The sequence below is a fragment of the Hirundo rustica genome, chromosome 28, assembly GCF_015227805.2.
Source record: "Hirundo rustica isolate bHirRus1 chromosome 28, bHirRus1.pri.v3, whole genome shotgun sequence".
NCBI lineage: Eukaryota > Metazoa > Chordata > Aves > Passeriformes > Hirundinidae > Hirundo > Hirundo rustica.
Window position 1 is genome coordinate 558,370 of NC_053477.1, and position 18,115 is coordinate 576,484.

An 18,115-nucleotide genomic window follows, 5' to 3' on the forward strand; every position below is an offset into this window, starting at 1 on the left:
GCGGCAAATCCCACAAAAAATCCCGACACGAGGATTTTCCCTTCCTATATTCCCCTCTTCTCTACCTCCCCAAACTTAGGAACCAGCAGCCAGGGAAAATCCCTGCGCTGGAGCATCCCGGGGCTCCTTTCCCCATCCCAGCCTCCAGCTCAGGTTGGTGCCAAACCCCTTTACTTTATTTTGGCCTCGCTCTGCGCCCAATTCCTCCCCTTTTCACCCCACAAATCCGAGGGTGCTGCTCTTACCCGTGCGCCGGGGCCGGTGCTGGCTGTCCCCGCGTGTGCCCGCCAGGCTGGGCTCGCTCCCGACTTTTCCCGGTGGGATCAGCGGCAGGTCCTGCCCCTCCTGCGCGGGGAGGGAGGACGGGGGGGGCTGGCAGAGCTCCGGGGACAGCACAGCCGGGACATCCTGCGGGGAGCCGAGTTCAGCTTCCAGGAGAGCCAAACCCACCCCGGTTTTACCTTCTGGGAGAGAAATATCCAGGGGATGGAAGCTGCCGACCAACGGTGCCTGGGAATAAATAATCCCTAAGGGCTGGGTAAGCCCTAAACCAGCCCAATATTCCCCAAAAATCCCCCTGGAATTTCGATGTGAGTCTAAATCTGGAAGGTGAAAGCGTTTTTTCCTTGGGGAATTTCTCCACTGGGATTCAGGCAGGTTTTACTCTTTTCCCCTATCTCATTTTTTACTCATTTCCATGGCATTTCTACCCACACAAAGTGTTTTATCTTGGACAAGCCAGGCTCTGACTCGGGGTTTCGTTCGGCATTAAGTTGCTACATATTTTATTTCATTTCCTTGTTAATCCACGCAGCAGTGCCACAATCATCCTTCAGACACACCAAAAGCTCCTCTCGCTGTACAACACTTTCCTGAACATGAGTTAAAGGTGGAAAATGTACCATTAAAATTTAAAAAAGAGAAAAAATGACAAAGATGCGTTGCAAAAACTCAAAGGGAGGGGGAGAAAGTCAGAGGTTTAGTTCACATCGAGGTATAAAATGGATATTGCTGGTTTAGCCTGGGAGGAAAGAGGTTTTTCCAGCTGGTTGTGCTGATGGAGCCGGTCTGGTCCTGGTTTCACCAGGATCATTTGCTGGCACTGCTGGAAAATGGATTTGGAAAATAAAATCCTCTTTATTTCTGCCTCCCCCACCTCCTGCCTTCCCTCCTTTCCCATCCAGCATCCCTCGAGGCGCTCGAGGCCCTCAGCCATCCCTGCGAGTGCTATTTGGCATTTACAGCTACCAGAGAGGTTTGACATCGTGGTTTTCTTAAAAATCCCTAAATATTAGTGCAAATTAGAGCAGGGGACGGAGGGGGTCAGATGCAGGTTTGGGGAAGGCGCTGGAAAAAAATGGGATTTTCTCCTGTGCTGGAAATCCACCTGTGAGCCCTCAGGTCAGGGTTCAACCGCCCCAAAATCTCAGCCAACCCTTCGGATTTCCAAAATCCTCCCGACGCCTGTGAATTATTGCGGTAGGAATGTGCTTTTTTTGCTAAAAATAAGAGGAATTTTTTTGTGCTCTCTCGCTGCCGAGCAGCAGGTCCTTCACCAGGAGCCACGTTGGGCATTCCCAAACTGAACCCCCAAAATTCCAGCTCTGGAATGCTGGCAGCCCTTGCTCAACCCTCTCCTTGCCTTTGTGCTGCTCACAGATTTCCTCTTTTTCCTTTTTTTTTTTGTTATTTTCCCTGCATTTTCCAGGGATTTGAGGTTTTTGGCTGAAGCTGCCACCAGCCAGAGCCTCCCTGGGAGGAGCCCCCCGAGGATCCTGCAGGGGTGAAGGCGTGGGAGGGAGGGTCGGCTCGGGGCTGGGGCCATCCAGGTGGACACCGGGAGCGTTTCGGGGTTGGGATTCGGTGCAGCACATCCCCCGGACGCTCACATCGCCGTCGGGCCCTCAGAAATCTCCTCCAGCCTCTGCTCGATCATCAGCCGCAGGATGGAGTATCTGGGGAGGCACAGCACGAAAGGGGATTCTCCAGCATCCAAGAAAATCCTGGATTAATGCAAACCCCACACTGGGGATGCGGGGCTACATGCAAATGGATTTTTTGGGACCAAAGCAGCCCCCCAGGAGCGTCCTGCCCTCCCAGCATCCACCCAGCCCCACGTACTTGTGCTTCAGCTTCTTCACTTCCCGATCCTCCTCCTCCTCCAGCTTCTGGATGAAGCTCCTGAGGATGGGCATCTCGAATTTGATGTACTGGGCGACCTGGGAGGGAGAGGAGCAGCAGGAAATGGTGAAGAGGGCGATGAACTGACCCCCCCCCCCTCCCATCCCCTCCTTAAATTTAACCAAGGAGCCCAAAATTTTCCAGCAAACCCTGAAAAAATTACGCTTGCGACCCTCAGCTCACGCAAGCCAGCGAGCACGGGGTAATTATGGTAAAAAAAGATCCGCCTGGGCTTTATTTACTTTAATTCACCCTCTGGCTGTGAGAGGCAGCTCTGTGCGAGAGTCCCAGAGCTGTCTGAGCCCAAATTCGCCCCCCGAAGTTCCCGCTTTGAGCCGGGATTTCAGAGCACGGCCGGCCTGGAGAGCTGGCAGATGGCACAAGGGAAAAGCACCGATTCTGCCCGAGGCTGGGCTGGCTCCTCCGTGATGGGATTGGGCATGGCACAACGGGGCTGGCGGCCTCTGCTCCGCCTGGGAGCTGGAAGCTGCTCTCGGAACACAGAACGAGGAGTTTCCCGTAGGATCGGGAGTTTCCACGGAGAACCGCAGGAGCAGAGCAGCTCCTGCAGCCCCAACACGCTTCTGTTCATTGGGGAGAAATTCCGCCTTGTGGGGGCGGAGAGGGGCTGGGATGGAATTCCCAGAGCAGCTGTGGCTGCCCCTGGATCCCTGGAAGTGTCCAAGGCCGGGTTGGGCAGGGCTTGGAGCAGCCTGGGACAGTGGGAGGTGTCCCTGGCATGGCAGGGGGGGGGGCACTGGATGAGATTTGAGGCCCCTCCCAACCCAAACCACCCCACGATCCGGCGATCCCCAGGGTTTTTCCAAGCCCACCCGAGGGTGACACTCACGTCGTAGGTGACCTCTTCCACCTGGTCTTTCTCCATGAGGAACACCTTGGACACCTGCTCGCAGGGGCCCTGCAGGATGCGGGCGAGCAGCGGGAAGTCGCTGCCGCGCAGCTTCTGCTTCTCTGCAACGCCAGAACGGCGGCGTCGGCACAAGGGGGCCCGGGGCCGGGGCGGCAGCGCCGCGGGGATTTGGGGAGCTCCTGGTTGGGGGGTTTGGGGCACTCACATGCAGGGGTTTGGGGCACTCACATGCAGGGGTTTGGGGAACTCACATCCAGGGATTTGGGGAACTCCCATCCAGGGGTTTGGGGCACTCACATCCAGGGGTTTGGGGCGCTCACATCCAGGGATTTGGGGCACTCACATCCAGGGGTTTGGGGAACTCACATCCAGGGATTTGGAGCACTCACATCCAGGGGTTTGGGGAACTCACATCCAGGGATTTGGGGCACTCACATCCAGGGGTTTGGGGCACTCATGTCCAGGGATTTGGGGCACTCACATCCAGGGGTTTGGGGCACTCATGTCCAGGGATTTGGGGGCACTCACATCCAGGGATTTGGGGGCACTCACATCCAGGGGTTTGGGGAACTCATATCCAGGGGTTTGGGGGACTCACATCTGGCATAATTTGGGGCACTCACATAGAGGGATTTGGGGAACTCATATCCAGGGATTTGGGGCACTCACATCCAGGGGTTTGGGGAACTCCCATCCAGGGGTTTGGGGCACTCACATCCAGGGATTTGGGGCACTCACATCCAGGGATTTGGGGAACTCCCATCCAGGGGTTTGGGGCACTCACATCCAGGGATTTGGGGCACTCACATCCAGGGGTTTGGGGAACTCCCATCCAGGGGTTTGGGGCACTCACATCCAGGGATTTGGGGCACTCACATCCAGGGGTTTGGGGAACTCCCATCCAGGGGTTTGGGGCACTCATGTCCAGGGATTTGGGGCACTCACATCGAGGGATTTGGGGAACTCATATCCAGGGGTTTGGGGCACTCACGTCCAGGGATTTGGGGCACTCACATCGAGGGATTTGGGGAACTCATATCCAGGGGTTTGGGGCACTCACATCCAGGGATTTGGGGCACTCACATCCGGGATAATTTGGGGTACTCATGTCCAGGGATTTGGGGCACTCACATCCGGGATAATTTGGGGTACTCACCTCCACTCGTGTGCACCATGTACAGAGCAAACTCCTCTGCAGAGTTCTCGATCTGGGGGAAAATACAGAGCTCTGCTAATATATATATATATATATATATATATATACACACACACATATACACACACACACACACACATACATGTGTGTGTATCTATCTATCTATAGATATGCATATATATGGATACATATATATATCATCTGGATGCAGATTTCATGCATATAATATAAAGATTTTATATGTAATATAAAGACATACATCACATAAAAATACATATATATACACATGAAATCTGAATGCAGATTATATATATAACGAAAAGATTATATACATAAAACACACGTAAAATTCATATATATAATCTGCAAATTACATAGATATGGTTTAAATATTTTTATATGTGTATATGTATATAAATAATCTGCATGCATATTTTATATGTATATTTATAAATATAAATAAAATATAATTAATTTTTAAATGAAGCAAACACATTAATTTGTTTTAAATACAACACGAACTCCGCACTCGGAGCAGCCCGGGGAGTGGTGCCCGTACCTTGAATTTGTTCAGCAGCAGTTTGAGCACCTGCGGCGTGGTCATGGTGCTGTTGATGCGCACGTTGGTGACCGAGCCGTAGGCGGGCGTGAACACCGAGGTCTGCGGGGCACAGACAGCGCTGAGGGCGCTGCCCGGATCCCCCCGGATCCCCCCGGGATCCCGGGAACGCCGGACTCACCTTGTGGTTGTAGAAGTGGCCGTTGATGGAGAAGCGGTGCCGCCGCAGCCGCCGCTGCTCCCCGGGCGTGCGGGCGCTGCCGCGGGGCCGCACCCCGACGTCGCTGCGGGTCCGCATCAGCTGCGGGGCCTCGTCCGCCGGCCTGGGGGCTGCAAAACACCCCCGGGACCTTGGGCATGGGGACCGGGGACGGTGGGAGCCGCCCTGGTTCTCCTCTGGAGCTCCAGGAGCGTTTGGAGAACGCTGCCGGGGATGCACAGATGGGGACAAGGGGGAAGCGCCCGGGGCTCTGCTCTGGAGCTCCTGGAGGTTTTGGGTAACGCTCCCAGCACGGCGTGTCCTGGGAGCTGGGTCAAAGATCCCTCTGGTCCCTTCCCACTCAGGGGATTCTGTGATTCCAGAATTTTCCTGCTGCAGAACGGCCACTGGGAGTCCCCACCTGGACGCAGAAATCCTCACCCCAAGAACAAACTTCTCTCCCCAACAAACTTCCCAGGACACGTTCAAACCACAGCAGCTGGTTTATTCTCCCCCAGCTCCCGAGGAAGGTCATTAATTCAGAATTAACCGCTAAATCCATGCTGCTACCTGGATAAAACCCCTTCTCCTGGGAACTCGAGCATCTTCCCTCTCTTTTCCATAATTTAACTTTCTCTGTTCTCCTTCCCTTTAATGAGAGCAGCAAACGAGGGCAGAGCCTCAGATCTCTGCATGAAAACTGGCCTGGATCCAGATTATTATAAACCAGCTCTTCATCCATTTTTAATGAACCTCTCGGGCTCCAGCTCTGGGTGTTTTAATTCAAAGCATGTCTGCAGCAGGGAGAAATCTCCGGCAGGAGCTGCTCCAGCGGCACCAACTGTGACCGAGCACTGGGAGGAGCCGTGCATGCACGCCGGGCACTGAGTTTTACTGGATTTTAGGGGAAATTTTAATAAAAACGCTTTTTTTCTTATGTGCTGGCAGAGGATCGAGGCCGTAAAGCTGAGGGGAATCGTGGTGGGGTGATGTGGGGTGGGAAAGATTTAATTAAGGGAGGAAAGTGTTGTGAGTGGGGAGAGCAAAAAGAAAAAGGGAAAAAGTTGGAGGAGCACGGCTGGGGGTTCGTGGGTCAAGTTTTGCAAGGGCTCAGCTCCTCCCAAAAGGATGAGCTCGTCCTTCTTTACCCCAAACACCCCAAACCAAGAACATCTGCCAGAGCTGAACGAGCAGACCGCATCCAGCGGGATTTCCCTGCGGGAATTCCCCGTGGGACAGCCCGGCCCCGCTCCCGAGCACAAAGGGTTAACGGAGCTGCGGCCGAGCTCTTCCCCCTCTGCAGAGGAGGAACCGAGAGGGACAAACACGGGGACAAACTTCGCACCAGCGGAGGCTTCTCCATGGTAACGCGCTCCCAGTGCTCCCATTCTTCTTCCCGAAACGCGGAGCCTCCGGGAAGGGGAAGCTCCAACATCCTTCTCCTCCTTTTCCCTGCAATCCCTCGGGGGATTTCTGCTCCATCCCCCCGTTCCTTTCCAACATCCAGCGCATCTCACCGCTGCCCCTTCCCCCAGAAAAAGAAAAAAAAAAAAAAAAACCCTTGGGAATCAGGGAATCGTTGAGGTTGGAAAAAAAAACCCAAAAAACCTTTGAGATCATCGAGTTTTGGTCCGTCCGGGAAAAGACTGAATAAAACAATTCAAGGTGCTTTGGGGGCGGCTGAGCTGGAGCAGGATGGGAAACCGAGTGTGGAGTTAAGGACAAAGCCCGGTTTGTGTTCTCCCGAATAAAACCGGAGCAGAGGCAGCACCGGGAGCGATCCCGGTGGATCCGAGCCCGGCTCACCTGCGCCATTCCCGGGATGCTCCGTGCCGGGTGCGGGGTTCCCGTCCGTCACCGGGATGTCCGGCAGGGTGCTGGGCTTCAGCACGGACCTGGAGAGGACACAGGGGCCGTGGGTGTCCTGGCCGAGGGTGCGGGCACAGAGGGAATGGCAATCCCGGGAATCTCTGCCCCTCATCCCCCCTCGCTGCTGATTCCAGCTGGGACAGAAATCCGGGAGGAGGCAGCTGGGGATGCAACAGCAAACCCTGAGGGGCTGGGCCGGGGGGAGGCTGGGGTGGTTTGGGGGTGCCTGTGTGTTTTGGGGGCCGTGTGTGTGTTTTGGGGGCCGTGTGTGTGTTTTGGGGGCTGTCTGTGTGAAGTTTCGGGGCTCCTTGTCTGTGGTTTTGGGGCTCTCTGCCCGGTTCTGAGGCTGAATGTTTTGGGGCTGAATGTGTTTTGGAGGCTGTCTGTATTTTTGTGGCCAGCTGTGTGAAGTTTTGGGGTTGTCTGTGTGAGGTTTTGGGGCACTCTGCCTGTTTGTGGGGCTGAATGTGTTTTGGGGGCTGTCTGTGTGAAGTTTTGGGGGCTGTCTCTGTGTGTTTTGGGGGCTGTGTGAGGTTTTGGGGCTGTGTGTGTGAGGTTTTGGGGGCTGTGTGTGTGTGTTTTGGGGCTGTCTGTGTGAGGTTTTGGGGGCTGTGTGTGTGAGGTTTTGGGGGCTGTGTGTGTGTTTTGGGGGCTGTCTGTGTGAAGTTTTGGGGGCTGTGTGTGTGTGTTTTGGGGGCTGTGTGTGTGTTTTGGGGCTGTCTGTGTGAAGTTTTGGGGGCTGTGTGTGTGTGTTTTGGGGGCTGTGTGTGTGTTTTGGGGCTGTCTGTGTGAGGTTTTGGGGCTGTCTGTGTGAAGTTTTGGGGGCTGTGTGTGTGTGTTTTGGGGGCTGTGTGTGTGTTTTGGGGCTGTCTGTGTGAGGTTTTGGGGCTGTCTGTGTGAAGTTTTGGGGGCTGTGTGTGTGTGTTTTGGGGGCTGTGTGTGTGTGTTTTGGAGCTGTCTGTGTGAAGTTTTGGGGGCTGTGTGTGTGTGTTTTGGGGGCTGTGTGTGTGTGTTTTGGGGCTGTCTGTGTGAGGTTTTGGGGCTGTCTGTGTGAGGTTTTGGGGGCTGTGTGTGTGTTTGGGGGCTGTCTGTGTGAGGTTTTGGGGGCTGTGTGTGTGAGGTTTTGGGGCTGTCTGTGTGAGGTTTTGGGGGCTGTGTGTGTGTGTTTGGGGGCTGTCTGTGCGAGGTTTTGGGGCACTCTGCCTGTTTTTGGGGCTCTCTGTGTGTGTTTTGGGGGCTGTCTGTGTGAGGTTTTGGGGGCTGTGTGTGTGTGTTTTGGGGGCTGTGTGTGTGTGTTTCGGGGGCTGTGTGTGTGAAGTTTTGGGGCTGTCTGTGTGAGGTTTTGGGGGCTGTCTGTGTGTGTTTTGGGGGCTGTGTGTGTGTTTGGGGGCTGTCTGTGTGAGGTTTTGGGGCACTCTGCCTGTTTTTGGGGCTCTCTGTGTTTTGGGGCTGAACATGGTTTTTGTGGGTGCCTGCCCATTTTCTGGCTCTGTCTGCCCGTTTTGGGGGCTGCCTCTGCCCCGCACTCACCCATGGGCGCCCAGGTTGCAGCCCGAGTGCCAGGAGGAGGAGGAGGGCGGCGGGCGGATGCGTTGGTTGTCGTCCTGCATCTGCAGGCGGATGGGGCGGCGCAGCCCCCACGAGATGTTCAGCAGCCCCTCCACGATCAGCTCCCCTTCCTCCTGCGGCAGACACGGATCGGGAACGTGGGGTGGGGGCTGCGGCCTGTGAGCTCTTTCCCAACCCGAATTTTCCGTGGTTCTGTGACTTTTGGGGCTCCTGGGGCTGGTGAGGGGCAGATCCTCCTGGGAGCTGTACTGAGGCAAATCAGGGCTGGGGACAGCCAAGGTGGCTTCACTGGGACAAACCACGGAAAACTCCGTGGTGACCCTGCGGGGTCGGGGAGCTGCCACCGCCCAGCTGGACCTGGGCACAGGATCCGGCAGTGCCCAAGGACTGGGAGCTGTGGGATGAACCTCAGGAGGATTCCTTCTCCACTGGGTGAACCTCAGGGAGAATTCCATATCCACTAGGTGAACCTCAGGGAGAATTCCATCTCCACTGGGTGAACCTCAGGGAGAATTCCATCTCCACTGGGTGAACCTCAGGGAGAATTCCATCTCCACTGGGTGAACCTCAGGGAGAATTCCATCTCCATCTCCACTGGGTGAACCTGAAGGAGAATTCCATCTCCATTGGGTGAACCTCAGGGAGAATTCCATCTCCACCTCCACTGGGTGAACCTCAGGGAGAATTCCATATCCATCTCCACTGGGTGAACCTCAGGGAGAATTCCATCTCCACTGGGTGAACCTCAGGGAGAATTCCATCTCCATCTCCACTGGGTGAACCTGAAGGAGAATTCCATCTCCATTGGGTGAACCTCAGGGAGAATTCCATCTCCACTGGGAGGATCCATTAGATCCAGTTCACAGAGCCCAAGGATGGGGCTTGGAGCACCCTCAGGGAGTGGGAGGTGTCCACACCCACTGCAGGGGGTCGGAGTGAGATCATCCTGAATGTCCCCTCCAGTCCATGGTTAGATGGGATTTCAGGAATTCCTGGCTGTGAGGGTGGGGAAGGGCTGGGATGGAATTCCCAGAGGAGCTGAGGCTGCCCCTGGATCCCTGGAAGTGTCCAAGGCCGGGTTGGGCACCCTGGGACAGTGGGAGGTGTCCCTGCCATGGCAGGGGTGGGACAGGTTTGAGTTAAGATCCCTTCCCACCCAAACCATTCCCTGATTCCATGATCCTCTGCCTCGGTTCCCTCAGTTTCCCCCTGCCCAGGGCATTTCTCACCTCCCGGTGCCGCAGCTGCAGGTTCTGCCCCTCGTAGTAGATGTTGTAGGTCTTCAGGTGCAGGAGCAGCTCATTCCTGGGGGGAAAAATGGGAAAAAATGGGGGAAAAATGGGAAAAAATGGGAAAAAAATGGGAAAAAATTGGGAAAAAATGGGAAAAAATGGGAAAAAAATGGAGCTGAGATGGGGTTTGGGGTTTGGGGTGAGATGCTGCAGGCACCACCCAGTGACCCCTGAGCTGTCCGGGGTGGACCCAGCGGAAAGCAGGAGTTGCTTCCCTGCCTGAGGAACCCGCTGTGCTGCTGGGGACCCAAAAATTGCTTTATTTGAGGTAGACTTGGGGTCTTTTGCCTCTTCCAGACCTCCCTTAGTGAAGGTTTTTGCAGGGGGTCCAACAATTAGGGGGAGAAGCTCTCCTTGACTTTGTCCCCCATAAATCTTCCAAAAAAGGCACAAGAAACCGCATCAGAGCTCGGGGCAGTCGGTCACGAGGCTGAAAAATAAATCAGTTTTCTGGGGGTCACACTGGAGTCACAAGCGATCACAGGCGAAGTGATCACGTCAGCCTCGAGCTCAGAGCAAAGCTCCGAGCCCGGCTCCGGGGGCAAATTCGTGATAAAAACAAAAATTAAAAAATAAGGACAAAAGTCAAGATAAAAATATAATTTCAAAGGTTGAAACGAAGAGATCTATGAGAAGAAGAAGAAAATAAATAAACGACAGCAATTAAAAAAAAAAAACACCTTGAAAAATAAAAACCGAGCCACGGCAGGCTGGCTGAGCCCAGCCACGAGTCACAGGACACGACGCCTCCGGCCATAATTCCCAAAGCTGCGCTGGCTGAGGGAGGTTCAGGATGCTCAGCTGACAGAAAGCAGCTGAATCCCTGAGCCCTGGGGATTTGGGGTCAGGAGAGCGGAAAAATATCACGTTTTTGTTATCATATTTGGTGTTAGGGGAAATATCACCTTTTGGTTATCACATTTGGGGTTAGGGAAAACATCACCTTTTTGCTTTCTCTCCTTTTAAATCCCCCTTCAGACTTAAGGATCATTTAACTTCTTTCCCAAAGAAGAGAAGAACAATTATTAGTCAGGACTTTTTCAGCAAATCCTATTTTTTTTATGGGAGTTCATAGAGCATTTGGTCACACTGCTAAGGAAAAAGTCAAAGTTCCACCAAAGACCATTTTCTTGTTAAGGAAATTGCCTTTTTTTCACCCAGAATGTTTTTTTCTTTCCAAAACCCTCTGAACTGAGTTAAACCCCAGGGTCTCTCCCATCCTTCCAGCTCAAAGAATTATTGTGTGTCATGGATAATGTGTTATATATTGTATTTATATCATTATGGGTTGTGTTTATAGTGTTATGTGTTGTATTTATCATGTTATATATTGTTATATGTTATCTATTGTTATCTATTGTTATCTATTGCTATCTATTGTTATCTATTGTTACATATTGTTATCTATCGCTATATAGTGCTATGTATTGTTAGATGTTAGATATATTACCTCTATATATAAAATATATATTTATCTCGAAGAAACATTTTGTGTTATAGGTCATGGATAATGTGTCATGTATTTATATTGTTATAGTTTGTGTTTATAGTGTTACGTGTTGTATTTATCATGTTGGATACTGTTACATATCATTATCTATTGTTACCTATCGTTACATATTGTTATATATTGCAATATATCGCTATATATTGTTATATGTTAGATATATTAGCTGTATATGAGATATATTTATCTCGAAGAAATATTGTGTGTTATAGGTAATGGATATTGTGTCATATATTTTATTTATATTGTGTTTATAATGTTAGATACTGTTACATATAGTTTGTTATATTATTATATATTGTTATGTATTGTTATATATTGGTACATGTTGTTATAAGTTATACATTGTATATTTTATATAATATATATACAATCAATATATCACATACATTTATCTCAAAGAAATATTTTATGTTATCGGTAATAGAGAATATGTTATATATTGTATTTATAATGCTTTATATTGTTATATGGTGGTATATATTGGTATATGCTGTTATATATTGGTAGATACTGTTAGATATTGTTACATAGTGGTAGATATAGGTGTTTATATTGTTACATGTTGTTATATATTGTATATTGTTAGATACTGTTAGATATTGTTGTATATTGTTGGATACTGTTAGATACTGTTAGATACAGTTAGATGTTGGTATATATTTTTGTACGCTGTTATATATTGGTATATACTGTTATATATTGGTAAATATAGTTATGTGCTGTTATACATTGGTATATACTGTTAGATATTGTATATATTGTTATATACTGTAATATATTGGTAGATATAGTTAGATGTTGGTATACATTGTTATACACTGTTATACATAGGTATATACTGTTATATACTGTTATATATTGGTAGATGCAGTTAGATGTTGGTATATATTGTTACATGCTGTTATATATTGTATATTGTTATGTACTGTTATACATTGGTATACACTGTTAGGTATTGCATATTGTCATAAACTGTTATATACTGTTATATATCGGTAGATAGTGTTATATACTGTTATATATCGGTAGATACAGTTAGATGTTGGTATATATTGTTATATACTGTTATACATTGTTATATACTGTTATACATTGTTATATACTGTTAGATATTGTATATGTTATATACTGTTATATACTGTTATATATTGGAAGATACAGTTAGATGTTGGTATATATTGTATATTGTTATATACTGGTATATACTGTTATATATTGGTAGATACAGTTAGATGTTGGCATATATTGTATATTGTTATATACTGTTATATATTGGTAGACGCAGTTAGATGTTGGTATATATTGTATATCGTTATATACTGTTATATACTCTTATATATTGGAAGATACAGTTAGATGTTGGTATATATTGTATATTGTTATATACTGGTATATATTGGTAGACACAGTTAGATGTTGGTATATATTGTATATTGTTATATACTGGTATATACTGGTATATATTGGTAGATACAGTTAGATGTTGGCATATATTGTATATTGTTATATACTGGTATATACTGTTATATATTGGAAGATACAGTTAGATGTTGGTATATGTTGTATATTGTTATATACTGTTATATACTGTTATATATTGGTAGACACAGTTAGATGTTGGTATATATTGTATATTGTTATATACTATTATATATTGGTAGACACAGTTAGATGTTGGTATATATTGTATATTGTTATATACTGTTATATACAGTTATATATTGGTAGATACAGTTAGATGTTGGTATATATTGTATATTGTTATATACTGTTATATACAGTTATATATTGGTAGATACAGTTAGATGTTGGTATATATTGTATATTGTTATATACTGGTATATACTGTTATATATTGGTAGACACAGTTAGATGTTGGTATATATTGTATATTGTATATTGTTATATACTGGTATATATTGGTAGATACAGTTAGATGTTGGTATATATTGTATATTGTTATATACTGGTATATACTGGTATATATTGGTAGATACAGTTAGATGTTGGTATATATTGTATATTGTTATATACTGTTATATATTGGTAGACACAGTTAGATGTTGGCATATATTGTATATTGTTATATACTGGTATACACCGTTAGACATTGCATATTTTGGGTCACAGGTGACACACCACACACCGCATCAGCCATTCCCATCACATCCCGCATTCCCCGTCCCCGCCCCGCGCCCTCCCGGCGCTTTACCTGGAGATGAATTTGTCCTTCCCGCAGGGCACCGCGTCCCCTCCGCCGCCCAACTCCATCGCGGGGCATGGGAGCCGAGCTGCGGGAGGGACCAGAGGGACCTCAGGGGCGCCGCTCCATCCCCGCATCCCGCCACCCTCCCCTGGAGAACGGGAAATAAAAATGAACCCCTCCCGGCGCTGGGAAAGGCCCCGGAGGCGCGGGCGGAGCTCGGTGCGGCTCCTCCGGGGAAAGCGGTGGGGAAGGAGCGAGATCAGATAAGGGCAAGAGGCGCCGCGAGCTCACTGAAAATTTAATCCCCGCCGAGATACCCTTACGCTAAATTTGCATTTGGAGCATCCGCGGGTGTCCCAGCGACGCCAGAGCTGCGGCTGGGAGTGGGATTAAGTGGGAATTGTTCCTTTTCTCCGATCATTTTACTCTTTTTTTCATCTGACAAAACTTCAAACGTGCGGGTCTGGGTCCAGCTGCTGCTTTCCTGAGCCATCCCCGCCCCTGTGGTGGCACCAGGGATGATTCTCCAAAGAGGCAGAGGTTCTGAGCCAATCCATCAGCTTTTTTTTTAATGACCCCAGCTGGACTTTTGGGGCACACAAATGCTTGGAGAATCCCCAAAATCCCACCCTGGGACAGGCCCTGGCTTAGATCTCAAGTGTGATTTTTGGATGCTACAGAAGGGAATGAAACTGGGGTTTGGGGTGAAGCCCTTGGCTGCTCGTGGGCTCAGGAGAGTTTGGAAATCGAACATCAAAGAGACCTCAGAATGTGGAACTGGAGTGGCTTTGAATGATGAGAAAAGGGCTTCTGGGGTCCTACTTTTCCTTGGACAAAATCCTAGACAGGATTTGACTTTTCAGGGTCTTTTCCCTCCCTTCCCTCCTCCTAGGAGAGAAACTGAGGTAAGAAAAAACATTTGCTCCACAAGCTGCTGTTTTCTTCCACCTCCCACTTTGCCATGTGCTTCCTCCCAGTCCCATGTGAGAAAAAAACCCCCTTTTCCTGAAAGAAAAACACCCAATTCCACACCAAAATCCAGGTCAAGGCAGTAAAACCTGTCAGAGGATGAACCAAAACCCCAAAGCCTCTGCACGGCAGCGATCCCGGGGTTCCGCCCCACACGATAAAAATTGATCGGCAACAGCAAAAATATTCTGTGGTGGGTTTGAAACCCCACACGAGGCCGTGCTGGACCTGGAGCAGGAGGGGAAGGGCAGGAAATCAGCCCAGCCCTGGGGCTCGGAGAAAAAGCAGAAGAAAAAGTCGGCACCAAAAAAATCACGGAAGAGCTGACAAAGCTTTGGGCTTCCTGAGCAGCTGAGGAACCGCGTGGGCGTTTCGGCAAAACCAGGCAAAATCTGGCAGAATTTGGCAAAATCCAGCACCAAGACTCCTCCTGCAGCCAGCAGCCGCCTCTCCTGCATCCATCCATTCTCCACAGGGAACGAACTCAGGAATAATCTTATTTATCCATCAAAAATGGTACTGGGATTTTGGCTCATGGGTTTGGGATAAACCCATTGGGGTCTGGGGGCAGCAGCTGCGTGCGGGACCCCAGATTTGAGGGTTCCCAGCTGGGAGGTGCAGGAATGGCAGGAATGAGCATCCTGCTCATGGAGTGTCCCCTGGCAAGATTTGAAAAGCTCTGGGGATATTCCAGGAGGATTAAAGGACGCTGCTCCTGGCAAGGGTGAAAATGGTGCCAAAAACATCAAAGTGAGTGAAAGAAAACCCCCTTCCTAGAGCAGCAAAAATACCAAAGTGAGTTAAAAAAAACCTCCTAGAGCAGCCCAGGGTGGAGCCTTTGGTACCACTGGGAGCTTTGCTCCAGAGCATCCAGGCGATGCCAAGGGGTGAAGCCAAAATCCCAGTTCCCTCGAAGGAGACACGGGGGGTGAAGTGCAGCCATAAAAAAAAGGCCGATTTTGGGGTGGAAGGGGAGCTCCGAGGCGCAGGTTCATCCTCCCGTGCTGAGGAGTCGTTTCCTGTTTACGCCCCGGCTCTGCCACCTTCGCCTCCGTCATCACATCCCCTTCCTAGCACTGAGGAAAAGGGGCAAATTCTTCCTTTTTTGGGTCTGCGGAGAACCAGGCTGGGAGTGGAGGGGAGAGGCAGCTCCCGGAGATTCCCCAGCAGAGGCCAGGCACTGACGGCCCCGGACATCCCACCACGGCTTTGGAAAAAGGCTGGAAATCACCCAGATCAAAGTGGAAGTTGCTCCATTGCTCAACCGTGGCGGTTTGGGGCCGTCTCCGTTCCCGGCACCCCCGTGCCTCAGTTTCCCCGCTCGGAGCTGACGCGTTTCCGCCGTGCCCTGCCCGGCCCGAGCCTCTCCTGGCGCTTTGCAAAGCGCTTTTAGCGCAGCTCCAGACGGAACCAACGCCCCGTGCCCGCCGCAGGAGGGTTCCGGCCCTCTCTGCCTCCTCCCGGCTGCTCCCAGGCCTGACCGACCCCACGGAGCTCAGCCTGGTTCCCCTCCCGAAAAACAACCTCCCTAAATCCCTTCCCGCATCCCTGCAGCCCAACCTGAGGGAGCCTGGCCGCGCTCACGGCTCCCGCTGAGCTCCAGAGCAACAGAACGAGAAAAAAAGTGACAACCCGCCCCAAACGCGCGTTTTCAGCAGGACAGAGATGTCCTTCCCTGCTCCTGCAAAGAAATCTGCGTTTCTGGGGGGTTTTTGCTGCCTCGGTCCCACTCCCGCCGCAGCACACGGGAGCCTCGGCAGCAGCATCCCCGCGGATCTGGCGCGGCTGAGGGATTGTGGGAATATCCCGCTCCCCGGGGAGGCCGCGCTGCTCCCTCCTGCCCCCGCAGCCCGGGGCGGCTTTTAACCGGCCCAAGGGCGCTTCGATCCTCGATCCCGCCGCGCTCGGTAGCAGAGCATCGCCCGGAGCGCGCTGGAGCCTCCAGCAGCTCCGCGGTGTCGGGGCACGATGGGACGCGGCCGAGCGCTCACCGCGTCCCGCGGATCCTGCGCTGCCTCCGGCCCGGCCGCTACTCCTGGGCTGCGATTCCTGCCCCGCGTCCGGCCCGCATCCCTACGCGGGGAGCTGCGGCGGCTCCATTGTTTTCCAGCGCCGCTATTGTTCTCCGGCCCGATCGCTCCGTCCTGGAAGGGGAGAGGGGAAGGAGGGACCGCTGAGCCGAGGCAGAGCCGCCGGAGATGCCCTGGCGGTGCCGGCTCGCTCGGGGACGGCCGAGGGGAGGCACTGGGAGCGCTCAGGGTGAAGCCCTCCGGGAGGAGCCGGTGCCCACCGGGGCTCCTCGCGGGTCCCAGCCGGGCGGACGGGACCGGGAGATGCCGTGCCCGGCTGGGAGCCGCGGGCGCTGCGGCAGCTCCAGCCCGGCGCGGAGGGCGATGCTGAGGGCGCTCGGAGGGTGCCGAGGTGACACCCGAGGGTGGCGCCCGGGTCCCCCCTCGCTGCCGGCGCGGTGAGCGCGGTTTGCGCCTCCGCTCGCTGCGGCCGCGGCTGCGGGGGGAGCGCGGCTCGGCCCCGGGGCCGCTCCCCGAGCAGGGGACGGGGATGGGGATAGAGACCGGGATGGGGATGAGGACGGGGATGAGGACGCCCCATCCCGCCCGCACTCACCCGGTGCCGTGCCGGTGCCGCTCCGCTCGCAGCCGGTGCCCCCGGAGCACCGCCCATGGGCGGGGCGGGGCGCGGGCGGGGCCGGGGGCGGCAGCGCGGGGGACACCGAGTCCCGCAGCCGGGGTCATCCCGGAACCCGGATCCCTTCCGGGAGTGGGCATCCCAAAGGATGCCGCCTCAGGAAGCCGGGTTATCCCCGCCCGGACAAACAGAAGGATGCTCCAGCAACGACCCTGGGACAGGTTCTGGATTCCCGAAGGACACCCTGGCTCACCCGGGTTGTGCCTCAGGACCAGGGTCTGAAAGGGTTCTCCATCCCTGGTGCCAAGACCAGCGTCCCAACAGACACCCCATCCCCAGAGTCACAACCAGGATCCCGAAAGATGCCCCAATTCCTGTCAGGAACAGGATCCCAAGGGATTCTACAACCCTTTCACCAAGACCAGAATCCCAAAGGAATCCCCATCCCACGCAGCCAGGCTGGAAACGCTCTCAGAATCAGCTCCAGCTTTGTCCAGAATTCCCAGAAGGAGCTTTGTGGGCTGCATCACGCAGGCTGGAGCAGTTATTTCTGCCTGTAAAAGCCCCAAATCCTGGGATATCCAGTGCCAGAGCCACGCAGGCTGCACGCTTGGCTGTCGTGTTTCTCGTTCCCAACCTCGGCCTTGGGATCCCACTCGGATCCAAAACCGCCCCCGAGAAGGGGATGGAGGAAATAAATTCAAATCAAATCAAATCTGCCTGGAAGCAGCAGCTGCAGCTGGGGGTCACAGTTACCTCTGAGCCGGCACTCAGCGCTCCCAGGATCGGGGTCCCATCCTGCACATCCAGTCCCAGCACCCCAGGGAGAGTTTGGAGAGAGTTTGGGGGAGTTCAGTATTCCAGAGGAGCAGCGGCCGTGTCCCTCCTCCTTTGTCTGCTCCTGACCTTTCCCAGTGCTTTGTGGCTTCTCTGAGCTTTTTTTTCTTTTTAAGGAATTTGCCTAGAAACAGCCCACACGAAAGGGAAAAAAAAAAAAAAAATCCAACCCCAAAACAAAGAAATAATCAAAGCAGCTGCTTGAGCCAAACAGGCGTCTCTGCAGGCACAGCCTGGAATGGGCCTTTCCC

At 51.9% G+C, this 18,115-nt stretch overlaps 1 protein-coding gene across 4 annotated transcripts; it reads right to left on the reverse strand.

Annotated features, from left to right (window-relative positions):
• Nucleotides 1-758: 758 nt before the first annotated feature.
• On the reverse strand, nucleotides 759-17,911 carry RASSF2 (Ras association domain family member 2). 4 transcript variants are annotated; one of them, XM_040087651.2, is made up of 12 exons: nucleotides 17,784-17,911; nucleotides 16,373-16,525; nucleotides 13,419-13,497; nucleotides 9,634-9,709; nucleotides 8,366-8,517; nucleotides 6,773-6,861; nucleotides 4,949-5,097; nucleotides 4,768-4,869; nucleotides 4,209-4,260; nucleotides 3,032-3,153; nucleotides 2,122-2,219; nucleotides 759-1,955 (listed from the first exon to the last, which is right to left on the reverse strand). In XM_040087651.2, exons 3-12 carry the CDS (start codon nucleotides 13,475-13,477, stop codon nucleotides 1,886-1,888), a joined length of 969 nt encoding a protein of 322 aa, XP_039943585.1. In that variant the 5' UTR covers nucleotides 13,478-13,497; nucleotides 16,373-16,525; nucleotides 17,784-17,911; the 3' UTR covers nucleotides 759-1,885. The 4 variants fall into 4 exon arrangements, with proteins under 4 accessions (XP_039943585.1, XP_039943584.1, XP_058279731.1 ...); XM_040087650.2 differs by lacking the exon at nucleotides 17,784-17,911 and adding an exon at nucleotides 17,007-17,064; XM_058423748.1 differs by lacking the exon at nucleotides 16,373-16,525 and having other exon boundaries at nucleotides 17,784-17,835.
• Between the last annotated feature and the right edge of the window lie 204 nt (nucleotides 17,912-18,115).

Excerpts from the sequence above, each read along its gene's own strand:
- RASSF2 (XM_040087651.2), bottom strand. The coding sequence starts at position 13,477 with ATGGAGTTGGGCGGCGGAGGGGACGCGGTGCCCTGCGGGAAGGACAAA. Across the intron at positions 4,870-4,948 it reads GCCACTTCTACAACCACAAG|ACCTCGGTGTTCACGCCCGC; the intron begins GTGAGTCCGGCG and ends TGTGCCCCGCAG. Across the intron at positions 2,220-3,031 it reads TGGAAGAGGTCACCTACGAC|GTCGCCCAGTACATCAAATT; the intron begins GTGAGTGTCACC and ends TCTCCCTCCCAG.